Consider the following 14,819-nt stretch of genomic DNA (forward strand, 5'->3'; position numbering starts at 1 on the left):
GCAGGGGCTGCCCTCGCTCACTGCCTCTCTGCCTCCTCCTCCAGCAGCCTCCTTCCTCCCCATGGCAGACGTGCAGGAGCCGGCAGGCAGCTGGCAGGCAGGGTAAGCGGAGCCCTTGCCTGCAGGGGGGCTGCCCCACGGCCACGCGGAGACCCACGGCGGGCACCAGGGCTTCCTGCTGGGGGACAACACGCAGCCCTGTGCTCCCTCCTCACCTCCTTTCTCCCTCCCAGCCTCGCGAGCAAGGACGCCTTGCCCACTGCACAGCCTCACGAGCCCTGACTGCAGCACACGCACACCGCTGACCTGCTCGTCCCTGTGGCCCAGCACACGCTGCTGCTGCTGCCCACTGCCCCCACGGCTGCAGGAGACCTGGCACAGCTGGTCAACCCCACAGCCCCACCGGCAATCCCAACATGCCGGCGTGTGCGCTTCGGGGCCAACCAGACCGTGTTCCTCAGCAAGGAGGACCACAAGCTGCTCGACTGCGTGCCCAAAACCCCACACGTGGACTGGCCAGCGCACATGGCCCGCAGGTCCATCCTGCTGGGGGCCTGGGCGCCCGTCCCGCTCGCAGGCCAAGGCGCAGCTCGGCGTCTCGCGCCCCCCGCGCAGCCCCGCGGCCCAAGCCGAGCGCGGCCCTCGGCTCCCCCGGCCCTGACGCGCTGGCCCACCGCGCAGCTCTGGCCCCCGCCAGCGCAGCCGCCCTCCCCTCCCGCTGCCCACGCTGCCGCCGCTGCTGACTGCAGAGCGCCGCTGGGCTCCCTGCTGTGCCCGGGCTGCACTTGCGGCGCCTTCCGAGCGCTGCGCAAGGCCGTGCGCAGATGTGCCGCCCTCCTCGGGAGGAGGCCGCGAGCGCCCGCAAGGCGCCAGGCGAGGAGCCGCTGCCGCGCGCAATAAGGAAGCTCAGCGCCCGGCCACAGGTGCCGTTAGCGAGCGCCCCGCTGAGCTCGACGCCCTGCTCCCCTCGGGGCCGCTGCAAATAAAACTCTGCGCACCAGTCAGTGGGCGTCCAGAGCCATCCTTCTTCCCCAACTCAAACATCAGCAGCAAAAGGAAGAGTAGGGAAAATGTGGGGCCTTTGCTGAATGGGGTGGGTGCCCTGGTGACGAAGGATGCAGAGAAGGCAGAGTTACTGAATGCCGCCTTTGCCTCAGTCTTTACTGCTCAGGCCAGCCCTCAGGAACCCCAGACCCTGGAGGCAAGAGAGAAAGTCTGGAGAGAGGAAGACTTTCCCTTGGTGGAGGAGGATGGGGTTAGAGATCATTTAGGCAAACTTGACACCCACAAATCCATGGGCCCTGATGGGATGTACCCACGAGTGCTGAGGGAGCTGGCGCATGTTATTGCTAGGCCACTCTGCCTCATCTTGGAAAGGTCATGTGGAAGAGGAGAGGTGCCTGAGGCCTGGAAGAAAGCCAATGTCACCCCAGTCTTCAAAAAGGGCAAGAAGGAGGACCCAAGGAACTAGAGGCCAGTCAGCCTCACCTCCATCCCTGGAAAGGTGATGCAGCAGCTCATCGTGGAGGCCATCTGCAAGCATGTGGAGGAAAAGAAGGTGATCAGGAGTAGTCAGCATGGCTTCACCAAGGGGAAATCATGCTGAACCAATCTGATTGATAGCCTTCTGGGATGGAATGGCTGGCTGGGTAGCTGAGGGGAGAGCAGTGGATGTTGTGTGCCTTGACTTCAGCAAGGCTTTGGACACTGTCTCCCATAACATCCTCCTCAGCCAGCTCAGGAAAGGTGGTCTAGATGAGTGGAGAGTGAGGTGGCTTGAGAAGTGGCTGAACGGCAGAGCTCAGAGGGTTGTGATCAGCGGTGCAGAGCCTAGTTGGGGGCCTGTAGCTAGCGGTGTCCCCCGGGGGTCAGTACTGGGTCCAGTCTTGTTCAACTTCTCCATCAATGACCTGGATGAAGGCACAGAGTGCACCCTCAGCAAGTTTGTTGAGGATCCAAAACTGGGAGGAGTGGCCGATACCCCAGAGGGCTGTGCTGCCATTCAGAGGGACCTGGACAGGCTGGAGAGGTGGGCGGAGAGGAACCTCCTGAAGTTCAACAAAGGCAAGTGCAGAGTTCTGCACCTGGGGAGGAATAACCCCATGCACCAGGACAGGCTGGGGGTTGACCTGCTGGAAAGCAGCTCTGCGGAGAAGGACCTGGGAGTGCTGGTGAACACCAAGTTAAGCATGAGGCAGCAATGTGGCCTTGTGGCCAAGAAGGCCAATGGTCTCCTGGGGTGCCTCAGGAAGGGTGCTGCCAGCAGGTTGAGGGAGGTGATCCTGCCCCTCTCCTCAGCCCTGCTGAGGCCACATCTGGAGTAGTGTGTGCAGTTCTGGGCTCCCCAGTGCAAGAGAGACTTGGCACTACTTGGGATAGTCCAGCAAAGGGCTACAAAGATGATGAGGGGACTGGAGCATCTCTCCTATGAGGAAAGACTGAGAGAGCTGGGCCTGTTTAGCCTGGAGAAGAGAAGGCTGAGGGGGATCTTATCAATGTCTCCAAATATCTGAAGGGAGGGTGTCAAGAGGATGGAGCCAGACTCTTCTCAGTGGTGCCCAGCGATAGGACGAGAGGCAACGGGCACAAACCAAAACACACGCAGGTCCCTCTGAACATAAGGAAACAGGTTACCCAGAGAGTTTGTGGACTCTCCATCCCTGGTGGCTCCCCAGGAAATCCTGCCCCCCGCTCCTGCCCCAATAAAGCTAACGCAGATGCACGGGCGGGTGCAGTGTTGGTGCCGTCATTTCAAACCCGGCTGCAGCAAGGCCAGCACCGGTGCCCGTGCTGCACCCCGAGAGCGATGCCTGCTCATTCCCATCCCTGCTCATCCCCAGTCCCTGCTCATCTCCTCCAGGCCCTGCTCATCCCCCCTGGTCCCTGCTCACCCCCAGTCCCTGCTCATCCCCATCCTGGCTCATCCGCCTGGTCCCTGCTCATCCCCCAGTCCCCACTCATCCCCTCTGGTCCCTGCTCATCCCCTGGTCCCCACTGATGCCTGGGAGCCTGCAGGGCACTCAGGGATGCCGTATGGTGCAGGATGGATGCAGTTCTCACTGCCTGCCAGGGCAGAGGGTGCTGGGGGCAAGGCTGCTGGGCCTGGGAGATTTGGACATTTTTGGCTGCCCTGGGGGCACAGCAGGGCTGGCAAAGACCCCCCCCCCCCCGAGCCTGGCTGCGAAGCAGGGCCTGGGCTGCCAGACAGACGGCTCTTCTGAAAACCTCGCTCCAGCCCGCTCTCCCAAAGAGCCTCCACAGGGAGCCGCAGGAAACCCTCATGGATGCCTCCCCATGCCAGAGGAAGGTTTTTATTACCCTACAATACTTGCCAAGGAAATGCATGCAGCCGAAGCAGCGGGGCCAACCTCCCCCCGCGCCCCGTGGCACCCCCAGAGCTGCTCCGGGGGGCCGGGACCGGAGTTGGAGCCGGCCTTCGCCTCCGAGAGCCGCTGCAGGAGCCGCAGGGGCAGAGGTGCCGGCGCGAGGCGGGCGGGCAGGAGCGACCCCGCGCACGAGGGCTTTCGCAGCTCCTTCCCCAGCAGAGCCCGTGCTGCACCGGACACGCATTTTGGGCATTTCCGAGACCTGCTTTTCCACGCAGCCACAATGCCAGGGGTGCACGGAGAGCGTCAGGGACCTCCTGTCGCCGTCAGGGCCTTGACTGCCAGCAGCAGCCCCCAGAGGCTTGAGGGGGCCATCAGGCTGCTCCAGCCTGGGGAACGCCAGAAAAAGGGGTGTTAGTCACGGTCCAGAGGGTGCAAAGGGGGAATTCCTGGGGAATGGGGCTGTCAGCGGTTTCCTTACCCGCGCTGAACACGCACGGCCGCGTCTTGCATCTTTTCTCTGCCGAAGAAAGCAGCAATGTGCACGGAGCAGCGGTTGCAACGCGCCCCACGCGTCGCCCCAGCGTGGCCGGGTGCTGGAGGGGAGCTGCACCGCGCTGCACCGTGCCGCCCGCTCCCCCGCGTCCACCTCACCTTGCACCAACTCGCAGTTGTAGGAGCTGAAGGAGCCCTGGGAGCGGAGCTCGATGATCGCCCAGCCTCCAGCGCGGGCCACACCGGTGACCTCGAAGCTCTCGGAGGGCGGGATGAGGACTTCGTCCTCCTCGGGGAAGAAGGAGAAGTTCCTGATGACGGCGCCGTAGCACGTCTCCACGGAGAAGAAGGTGTCCCGGCCGAAGCGCCAGGCGCTGGCGTTCCTGAGCGACGAGGAGGCGAAGTGGCCGAAGCGGACGGAGCGGTGCCGCTCGGCGCCGAAGCGGACGCCGCTGACTCCGCGGTAGACCCTGCGGCAGCGCCGGGGCTGGGCGTCCCGCAGCGCCTGGAGGCCCGTGGTCAGGAGGAAGTGCAAGGTCTTGAAGTGGAAGTGGTCGAGGTAGTGGCGGCGGGAGAGCCCGGCCTCCCGCACGGCCGCGTTGAACTCGCCGTGCAGCGGCCCCTGCATGGTGTAGGCCAGGATGGCCATCTCCTGCTCCGGCTTGAGGTCCCGCGGCCGGGGACCTGCGTGCCGCCACTCGCCCCACCGGGACACGGCGCTGGCCCAGGCCTCGGCGTAGACCCGGTTGCCGGTCATCTCGGTGCGGTTCAGCTCCGCCAGCTCGGCCTCCATGGTGCCGGCGCAGCCCCGGTAGCGGTCGTCGAAGGAGCTGGGCACCATGTCCAGCGTCACCTCCTTGACGGGGAAGAGGTCCCGCTTGCGTGGGGCGACGCCGGCCACCAGGGTCCCCACCACCACCAGCAGCAGCAGCAGCAGCAGCACCGCGGCCGGCGCCGGGCGCTCCATGCGGGGTGCGCGCTCCCGTCGGGAAGAGCCGTGGGGAAGGCCCGGGCTGTGGGGAGTCGAGGGGGCTCCGCGGGGACGGAGGCTCCCGCTTGCTCCGCGCGCCGCAGGAGCTCAGCGCCGGCGAGGCCGGGCAGCGGGAGCAGCCTTCGGCTCGGGGAAGGTGACTAAAGCGCGGGGGGCGGCGGGAGGCGCCTGCGGAGAGAAGCGCAGCGGAGGTCGGCGTTGGTCCCGGTTTTGGGGAGAAAGCCCCTTCCGGTGTTTTTTTTGGGGGGGGGACGGACTTGCAGCAGGAGCTGGCAAAGAGCAGCCGAGGGGCTGGAAGCCGAGGGGCGGCGATCGATCGCCCTCGCTTGCGCTACTCGCTCGCACCAGCGTCCCCGCAGCTCCCCTCGCCCGCAGCCCCCCCGGACACCCCCCGAGACGCTACCTGCGCCGCTGCTCCGGCCGCGGCACAGCCCGGCACCTCCGCTCCCGGCTCCCGGCTCGGCGAGCTCCCGGCGCCCCCCGCACATCGCTGGCAGGACACGTGAGAAGCGCCCGGGCTTTCTTTTTATAGCAGCCTCGAGCAGGGCTCGCTCGGCCCCACGTCCGCCCCCCACACCTGCTCCTTCCCGCTTATTTACACCCCAGCCCCCCCCCGTGACCGCCCGGAATCGCTCGCGGCGCCGTCCGGCATTGCTAAAAGCAGGTCGCAGTGACGCCGCTCGGAAAGCCCCTGCACGGAGCTGCCGTCGCTCTGCGGCGCTCGGGTGTCGCGGGGCTGGGAGCCGGCGCTCGCCCGGGCGGCGTTAGACGGAGCGGCTCTGCCCGTGCAGCCCCGCTGCCTCGGCGCACTCGCACCCGGGGGCGTCGGGCCGCTGAGCACGGGCCACGTCGTGACACGCATGTCAGCGGCGGTCGGAGGTCAGGCTGGTGGCTGGGGGCCCTGGAGGAGGCAGCCCCGGCCCGGAGCCCGCGGGGTTTCGAAGGCCGGAGGCAGAAGCGAGCCCCTTCCAGGGGGAATCCTGCACCGGGTGGGGTAGGGACATCCCTGGCGTGGGAAATGGTCCCAGCGTGGGAAATGGATCCCAGTGTGGGAAATGGGTCCCGGTATGGGAAATGGGTCCCAGTGTGGGAAATGGGTCCCAGTGTGGGAGATGGTCACAGCATGGGAAATGGATCCCAGCATGGGAAATGGGTCCCAACATGGCAAATGGTCCCACCGTGGGAAATGGGTCCCAGCGTGGGAAATGGGTCCCAGAGTGGGAAATGGGTCCCAGAGTGGGAAATGGGCCCCAGCACCTGCCCCAGCCCAGCCCTGCATTTGGGGTTTGGCTGCCCAAAGAGAAACGTCGGCTCTGGGCTTAATTACAAGGGACCTTCTGGGGGCACGTGGAAAGGGCAAGCCGAGGCGAGGGGCTTCGGAGCCACCCAGCAATGCCAAGGTCACCCCAAAACTCCACATTTCCACCTGCTTTCGAACTATTGGAGTCTTTCTTTTTTTTTCCTGTTTCCTCTTTCTTTTGTCTTTCTTAAACAGCTGAAAATCTGCTTCGGGAATGTCCAGACGGAGCCGTTTCTCACTGCCCGTCCTCCCGCTCGCCCCCTTTCAGCCCTGACCACGACCCGGCCGGTGGGTGACTCTCAGCTGAGGCCTCCCTGACGTCTCACTCCTCCTCCTTCCATCGCAGATGCCTTCACCGAAGTCCCCCGAGCTGCCTGCGCCGGATCCGCTCTTCGGGCCTGCGGGGATTTTAGCCGCATGCAAGACGCTGCCGAAAGGCGATGCTAGCAAGCGGCGTGAGTTAGAAGATAAAACGTCTCCGCGACAGCGGCGTGGGGGCAGGCAGAGGTGGCTTGAGACAGCAGTTTCCAACGCTCAAAGCTGACGGCAGGGAGCAAAGCGCTGCAAAAAAAACCCTGCGGGCAGGGAGAAGCGTGCAGCGAGGGCCAAGCGCAGCTCGGCTCCCGCGCGGGCGGCCCCAGGAGTCGCTGTGTCCCCTGCCTGCCCCGGGGCTACAGGGGCCCCGGCCCCAAGCTGCTCCAGCCTGAGAGAGGCAGAGGAAGGTCACGTCCCTCTGCTACCCGGGGGGACCGGGGGTCTCCGCTTCGGTGTCCACCCGCGTGCGGCCACCGGCCACCCGGGGCTCCTGCCTGCACCCGGCGTTTCCGCTGCTCCGTGTCAGGAAAGGCCCTTCGGAAAAGCCCTTGGGCAGAGTTGCTCTCCCGCTCAGCAGCTCGGCTCTGCCGGTGCGACTCCCCCGCGCATCCGTGCGGCGACAGCCACCGTCCCCGGCCCTGACGTCACCCCGCCGGCCGGAGCCGAGCCCTTAAAGGCGGCACAAAATCCCTCCCCGTCCCGCGGGAGATGCCGCGCGGGGAGGGCTTCGCCGGCGGCCTCCCGGCTCTCAGCGGAGCATCCCCGCTCCCCGGCACCCCGCGGGCTGCTGAGCCCAGCGATGTCCCCCGCATCCGGCTCCTGAGTCCCCGCGGGGCGCTGGGCCGGGCGAGCGCGCGAGGATGGCGCCCGGCGTCCGGCTGCCCGGCTCGCTGCTGGCGCTGTGCGCGGCGGGCGCCCTCCTGGCCCCAGGTAAGCGCGCGGGAAGGGGCTCCACCGGCGCTGCAATCCCACCGGATTGCGACTCTCCCGGGCCGTGCAAAGCCGCCGGGAAGGCGCTCCGGCTGCAACCGCCAGCGGCCTGCCTCGGCCGGTGAGCGCGTCTTGCGAGACACCGGCGAAATGCGATCCCTCATGAAACTTTCAGAGCAGGCACGGGAATGGGCACGGGGATGGGGACGGGCAGCTGCTGCTTTTCGGGAAGCCCCGGAGGAGCCAAGCAGCAGCCCCAAGGATGGGGCCGGGGGCTGGCAGGCGCCGGGGGCTTTGCTGCTCCCCAGCCCGGCTCGGTGTCCGTGTCCGTGTCCGTGTCCATCCAGGCTGCCGAGGAGCCCAAGGGAAATTCGCCTACAAGCTGCTCCGCGACCTCTTCGCCAACTACTCCAGCGCCCTGCGCCCCGTGGAGGACACGGACCGGGCGCTGAACGTCACCCTGCAGATCACCCTCTCCCAGATCATCGACATGGTGAGCGGCCGCCCGACCCGCTCCGAAACCCCGAGCCGGCCGGGTCTGCGCCCCCGCGCTCCGGCCACCGCTCGGCCGCGCTCCGCTCCGACCCAACGGCCGGTGCCGCTCAGCCCGGGGCGATGCCCAGCGCTGACCCGCAGAGCCAGCGCCGTCCCCCCCCCAGAGCCTGCTCAGCCCCTTGGAAACCAGCTCAGATCCCCCGAAACCAGCTCAGATCCCTGGAAACCAGCTCAGATCCCTGGAAACCAGCCCAGAGCCCCCCAAAACAGCTCAGATCCCCTGAAACCAGCTCAGATCCCTGGAAACCAGCTCAGAGCCCTGGAAACCAGCTCAGATCCCTGGAAACCAGCTCAGAGCCCCCGAAACCAGTTCAGATCCCTGGAAACCAGCTCAGAGCCCTGGAAACCAGCTCAGAGCCCCCCAAAACAGCTCAGATCCCTGGAAACCAGCTCAGAGCCCCCCAAAACAGCTCAGATCCCTGGAAACCAGCTCAGATCTCCAGAAACCAGCTCAGACCCCTGAAACAAGCTCAGACTCCTCTAAACCAGTTCAGACCCCCCCCCCCTCCAAAATCAGCTCAGAACCTTGGAAACCAGCTCAGACCCTGCCGAAAGCAGTTCAGACCCCCCTGAAAGCAGCTCAGGCCCCTTGGAAACTAGTTCAGATCCCCCCAAAGCAGCTCAGACTCCCAGAAACCAGCTCAGATACCCCAAAATCAGCTCAGACACTTCCAACCGGTTCAGATCCCCCCAAAACAGTTCAGACCCCTGGAAACCAGCTTAGATGCCCCAAAACCAGCTTAGACCCCCTGCAACCAGCTCAGATCCCTGGAAACCAGTTCAGACCCCTGGAAACCAGCTCAGGCCCCTGGAAACCAGTTCAGATCCCTGGAAACCAGTTCAGATCCCTGGAAACCAGTTCAGACCCATGGAAACCAGCTCAGACCCCTGGAAACCAGTTCAGACCCATGGAAACCAGCTCAGACCCTCTAAACCAGTTCAGACCCCCTCAAAACCAGTTCAGACCACCTCAAAAGCAGCTCAGACCCCCAAAACCAGCTCAGACCCTCTAAACCAGCTCAGACCCCCCCCAAAAGCAGCTCAGACCCCCCCAAAAGCAGCTCAGACCCTTGCAACCAGCTCAGCCCTCCCCCAGCCCCGCTCACCCCCTTGAAGCCAATGCAGCCCCCCAAAACCCTCCCAAGTCCCTCGTAGCCCTGGCAGAGCCGGCTGGGCCAGCGGCCCCGGAGCAGGGTCCGGCGGCCGGCGCTATATTTGGGTCCGGGGCCGTGCCGCGTCCCCGGCACCCACCGGCTCCTCTGCCCCGGGGCGCCAGGACGAGAGGAACCAGGTGCTCACCGCCTACCTGTGGGTCCGCCAGGCCTGGCTCGACGCCTTCCTCACCTGGGACAAGGACGCCTACGACGGCATCGACAGCATCCGCGTCCCCAGCAGCTACGTCTGGCGGCCGGACATCGTCCTCTACAACAAGTGGGTGGGAAGAGGCGCCGGGGTGGCGGAGCCGGGGTGCCGCCGGCGTCGGGGCGCGGGAAGAGGCGCCGGCGTGGCGGAGCCGTGCCCGGCTCTCCGTGCACGGGCGCTCCCGGCCCACGGCCGTTCTCCTGCTCCGCCAGAGCCGACGACCAGTTGAGCGGCTCCATGGAGACCAACGTGGTGCTCCGCTCCGACGGGCAGATCATGTGGGACTCGCCGGCCATCACCAAGAGCTCCTGCAAGGTGGACGTCTCCTTCTTCCCCTTCGACGGGCAGCAGTGCCGCCTGACCTTCGGGTCCTGGACCTACAACGGCAACCAGATCGACCTCCACAACCGGCTGGACACGGGCGACCTGACGGACTTCGTGGAGAACGTGGAGTGGGAGGTGCTGGGCATGCCAGCCACGAGGAACGTCATCACCTACGGCTGCTGCTCGGAGCCCTACCCCGACGTCACCTACACGCTGCTCCTCAAGAGACGCGCCTCCTTCTACATCTTCAACCTGCTCCTGCCTTGCATCATGATCTCCTTCCTCGCCCCGCTGGGCTTCTACCTGCCGGCCGACTCGGGCGAGAAGGTCTCGCTGGGCGTGACGGTGCTGCTGGCCCTCACCGTCTTCCAGCTGCTGGTGGCGGAGAGCATGCCGCCGTCGGAGAGCGTGCCGCTGATCGGTGAGCGCCCGCCGGCCCCGTCTCGCCGCCCCGAGGCTGAGCGGGGGGCCCCAGGCGCTCGTCCTCGTCCCGGCACGGAGGAGGGCTCGGCCGGGAGGAGGAAGCCGTCCTGCTGGCTGGCTCCTCGTGCTCCATGGAGGGGGGGGTCACGCATTGGTGGGCACGGGTGGGACCTCCGCGCCCCAGCCGTGCCGCGGCATGACGGCTGACGCTTGCCTTGCAGGGAAGTACTACATCGCCACCATGACCATGATCACGGCCTCCACCGCGCTGACCATCTTCATCATGAACATCCACCACTGCGGCCCGGGCGCCAAGCCCGTGCCCAGGTGGGCCAAGAAGCTCATCCTGCACTACATGGCCCGGGTCTTCTTCGTCTACGAGGTGGGGGAGAACTGCAAGAGCCCCCGGCATCCGCGCACGGTGGACGGCAGGGCCAGCAAGGAGGAGCCGCATGGGATGGGGACGGGTTGGGCAGAGGAGAGCCCCGGCGGGGGGAGCCAGGCGCGGGGCTGCCCCCGGGGCTGGTGCCTGTGCCACCACGATGCCCTGCTGAGGAACGTCGGCTACATCGCCGGCTGCTTCCGCGACCACCGGGCAGCTCAGCGCCGCGCCGGAGAGTGGAAGAAGGTGGCCAAGGTGATGGACCGCTTCTTCATGTGGGTCTTCTTCGTCATGGTCCTCTTCATGAGCGTGCTGATCGTGGGCAAAGCTGTCTGACGGCCCCGGTGCTCCACGGAGCCGCCAGCCCCACGCCGGGATGCTCTTCCCAATCCCGCTCTCGGACTTCTCGCAAACACGCTCCAGGGTCCCCGTCCCACCGCGGGGCCACGCGCCGGTGGGGGAAGAGCCGGGGACGCCGCCGGGGTCCAGCCCGGCAGCCAGGCTCCTTCCTCGTGTCCAACCGAGGAAGATGCCGGGGCTAAAAACAAACCGAGCGGGGAATAAAGGCTGGCGTGTGTCCCCTGCGCTCTGCTTCCCGCCTCGGTGCCTGCACATCCAGGGGCATCCTCAGGAGCGAGCAGGGGGAGGCTGCCGGCGCACCGGGGCGCTGGATCCAGCTGGGATCCCCCCCGGCACCGGATGGCCGGTGACTGCCGCCGCCTTCTCACCTGGCAGCAGCCCGGCGAAACCGTTCAGCCTTCGGTCACGTAGCAAACGTGCCCCGGCTGCGGCCTTTCTCGCCAGCCCCACGCGCGTCAGCGCGTCTGTCCGCAACGCTTTGGGGCTGAGCCGGTTTCCCAGAACTGGGTGGGTTTGCGCAGCCCCCCCGGAGCCGGAGAGGATGCGGTCAGAGGTGTGAGATGAGGTAGACGGCGTGCTCCTGGCCCTGGTTTTAGCCTGTCTCGGCCAAGGGAAACGGAGGCACGAGAGTTTTACTGCTCCGATGAAGCTGGGATGAGCGGACAAGGCTGCGGGTTCGGCCCTGGCCCCGGGGAATCGCATCCCGCAGCGCTCTGGAGCCGGCCATGCTCCTGCTTCTCCAGCACCTCTGCTCCGCAGCCTGGCGCCCAGCCGGGACCAGAGGGCAGTTTCCCACCCCGGACATGCCGAGGGGCCAGGACCGGCGTTGCATCGCTTGGGCTTTGCAGCCCCGTGGTTTTCCCATGCTTTCGGGCGAGCAAGAGGGGGGGTGACACAGGGGGGGGACCGCGACGGCCTTGGGTTCCTGTGTGGTCTGCGCTCCTGCAGAGGCGCTTTTAAGCGCTGCGGCGCAGCACAGAGGTCCGTCTGCCCCTGTTGCACGTCGGAGGCAGCCGCTGCTTTGGAAAAGGTCCCTGGGGGAGCGCAGGTAGGGCAAAGCTTCAGCTCCGGCGTGGGATGGAGCCGGGGGGGGGGGGGCGGGGAAGCAGAGCTGTGGCTCGGGGCAGCCGTGACCGTGCAACCCAGCAGAAGCGGGTGCATTTGCACGGGCGCGTGCATGGATTTTTGCATGCAGATGCGACCCATGGGCAGGTGGGAGCATCTGCTGCTCTGAGAGAGACCCACACGGAGACACGAGGGTGCACGGCACAGGCAGGGAGGCCTTGCCTTCCTCCTCCTCCTCCTCCTCCTCTCCGGCTCATCACCGTCTTCCCTTTCAGCAAGCAAGAAAATGACCCTCAGGTGCCTCCTGGTTCTGGCCCTGGCCGTCCTCTCCGAGCAGAGCCTCCGGAGCACCTTCGAGGTAACTGCCTTGTGGAGCTGGGAGAAAATCCAGGGTCAGCGGGTCCCTCTCGGAGCAAACTCCCAAGCAGTGGGATCTCTCCCAAAGCAAACCCCTGGGCAGTGGGATCTCTCCTGGAGCAAACTCCCAGGCAGTGGAATCTCTCCCAGAGCAAACCGCTAGGCAGTGGGATCTCTCCTGGAGCAAACTCCCAGGCAGTGGAATCTCTCCCAGAGCAAACCCCCAGGCAGTGGGATCTCTCCCGGAACAAATCCCTGGGCAGTGGGATCCCTCCTGGAGCAAACCCCCATGCATTCAGATCTCTCCTGGAGCAAACCCCCGGGCAGTGGGATCTCTCCCGGAGCAAACCCCCTTGTTGCTGCAGCAGAGCCGGCTGGAGCAGGCAGCCCACGGGGATCCCGCAAGCCAGGAACGTGACCCTGGCGAGGCTCCGGGGCTGCCCCATGTCGCAGCACGGCACCGGGGGGGGGGGGGGGGGGCTGACCCTGCTGCAGGCCTTGGCTCCTGCCCCCCCTGCTCCCCCCCCCCGGCCTCCCGCTGCTCCCCCAGCATCCCTCCGCCTCCCGCCAGCCCCAGCCCCGCTCGCCTGCTGCCCGTGCCCAAACTCTGCCCTTCGGTGCCGCCCCCCCTTTCCTCGGAGAGCCCTGCCAGCAGCAGCCCCCCAGCCCTGCTCCCTGCCCCACCGCCCCCTGCCCGGCTCCCCAGCTCTCTGGCTCGGCCGTTGCATCCCTCCCGGCACTTCCCGCTGCTTCTCCCACCAGTGGGCTGAGCCTCCGGTGCTGGACATAGCGTGCGATGCCTTCGACGACCAGTACCGCGGCTGCACGCAGGAGATGGAGATACACGCAAAGAAGCTGCTGAGCAAGGAGAAAGCAGCCAACGCTGAGTTTTCCCAGGTGTGGAAAAAAGCGGAAGCCAAGTGGTCGCGGCGGCACAGCAAACTCAGCCTGCCGGCGGGCTTCCGCACAGAGTACGGCATAGCCGTCCTGGCGTACACCGCTGACTCCGGGTTGTACAAGGACTTCAACACAGCGGTGGCCCAGGACGGCAGGGACCGTCGCTCTTACCTCCAGTGCTTCCAGTACAAAGCCATGCACTATTACCTGACCAGAGCTTTGCAAGTGCTGAGGCAGGATTGCACCAGCACCTACCGGCCGGAGGTGTACCGGGGGGTCTCCTGCCTGCACCTGCAGCCCCAGGGGGAGACGGTCAGGTTTGGGAGGTTCACCTCCACCTCCCTGGACAAGCAGGAAGCCATGAAATTCGGGACGGACACCTTCTTCACCATCCACACATGCTACGGGGTGCCCATCAGCCGCCTGTCCTTCATGCCCCAGGAACAGGAGATGCTGATCCCCCCGTACGAGTGCTTCCGAGTGGTCAACTATGCCCGGAGCGGGGGCAGCAACGAGATTGTCCTTCACAGCCAAAACAGCACTTTCAGCCGCTACAACTGCGAGTACGTGAAAGGTAAGCGGCAGCCGGCGCTGCCTCGCGGCTGGTCGCAGCCCCGTGGGCTCCCGGCAAGGTGCTGAGCCGGCGGCGGCGGCGGCGGCAGCCCGCGGGATGCCCGGCTGAGAGCCCGTCTTCCTTGCAGCCCTCCGGCACCCTCGCAGAGCGCCGCTCGCCCCGGGACGATGCCGGGATGATGCCAGCGGCTGAGCCAGAGGTTCGGTGTCCCCCCCCTCGGATGCTTCGCGGCTCGGCGCTCCCGGATCAGGCGTGCTTTGATCCCCTGCTTGGCCCCAGCCAGGACTGGGGGGCTCCGAGGCTGCCTGGCCTGGCGGCTCCCCAGGAAATCCTGCCCCCCGCTCCTGCCCCAATAAAGCTAACGCAGACGCACGGGTGGGTGCAGTGTTGGTGCCGTCATTTCAAACCCGGCTGCAGCAAGGCCAGCACCGGTGCCCGTGCTGCACCCCGAGAGCGATGCCTGCTCATCCCCGTCCCTGCTCATCCCTGGTCCCTGCTCATCCCCCAGTCCCTGCTCATCCCTCCAGTCCCTGCTCATTCCCATCCCTGCTCATCCCCGTCCCAGCTCATCCCTGGTCCCTGCTCATCCTCTCAGTCCCTGCTCATCCCTCCGGTCCCTGCTCATTCCTGGTCCCTGCTCATCCTCTCAGTCCCTGCTCATCCCCCAGTCCCTGCTCATCCCCCTTGTTCCGGCTCATCCCCGCAGTCCCTGCTTATCCCTAGTCCCTGCTCATCCCCCATTCTCTGCTCATCCCTGGTCCCCGCTCATCTCCCCGGTCTCTGTTCATGCCTGGTCCCTGCTCACCCCCCCTGGTCCCTGCTCATCCCTGGTCCCTGCTCATCCCCCTAGTCCCTGCTCATCCCCCCGGTCTCTGTTCATCCCCCTAGTCCCTGCTCATCCCCCCGGTCTCTGTTCATCCCTGGTCCCTGCTCATCCCCCGGTCTCTGCTCATCCCTGTTCCCGCTCACCCCCCCAGTCCCTGCTCATTCCCCACCGCTGGCCCTGCAGTCCTTTAGTAACACCACTGACAGCTCTTCTGAGATGAATAATTGGGATTTTGGTTAATCCTGGGGGGGGGGGGGGTGTTGCCATACAGCCCTCTTGGCCAGCACCGGCTGCTCAGAGCGAGGCGACCCCGTGCGTGGATCGCCCCGTGCTGGCA

The 14,819-nt window shown here is 66.0% G+C and overlaps 3 protein-coding genes across 3 annotated transcripts; 2 read left to right on the forward strand and 1 right to left on the reverse strand.

Annotated features, from left to right (window-relative positions):
* Positions 1–3,632: 3,632 nt before the first annotated feature.
* Positions 3,633–4,788, reverse strand: LOC136991044 (erythroblast NAD(P)(+)--arginine ADP-ribosyltransferase-like). The gene is made up of 3 exons (XM_067289523.1): positions 3,981–4,788; positions 3,808–3,846; positions 3,633–3,715 (listed from the first exon to the last, which is right to left on the reverse strand). Exons 1-3 carry the CDS (start codon positions 4,786–4,788, stop codon positions 3,633–3,635), a joined length of 930 nt encoding a protein of 309 aa, XP_067145624.1.
* A 2,499-nt stretch (positions 4,789–7,287) lies between these two features.
* Positions 7,288–10,739, forward strand: LOC136991094 (neuronal acetylcholine receptor subunit alpha-10-like). Its single transcript, XM_067289587.1, has 5 exons — positions 7,288–7,357; positions 7,705–7,850; positions 9,189–9,343; positions 9,487–10,019; positions 10,243–10,739. The coding sequence occupies exons 1-5, from the start codon at positions 7,288–7,290 to the stop codon at positions 10,737–10,739; spliced, it is 1,401 nt and encodes a 466-aa protein (XP_067145688.1).
* Positions 10,740–12,114: 1,375 nt separating this feature from the next.
* Positions 12,115–14,379, forward strand: LOC136991045 (ecto-ADP-ribosyltransferase 5-like). Its single transcript, XM_067289524.1, has 3 exons — positions 12,115–12,186; positions 12,948–13,656; positions 14,363–14,379. The coding sequence occupies exons 1-3, from the start codon at positions 12,115–12,117 to the stop codon at positions 14,377–14,379; spliced, it is 798 nt and encodes a 265-aa protein (XP_067145625.1).
* Positions 14,380–14,819: the final 440 nt, after the last annotated feature.

The sequence above is a fragment of the Apteryx mantelli genome, chromosome 1 (assembly GCF_036417845.1).
Source record: "Apteryx mantelli isolate bAptMan1 chromosome 1, bAptMan1.hap1, whole genome shotgun sequence".
In the NCBI taxonomy this organism is placed as follows: domain Eukaryota; kingdom Metazoa; phylum Chordata; class Aves; order Apterygiformes; family Apterygidae; genus Apteryx; species Apteryx mantelli.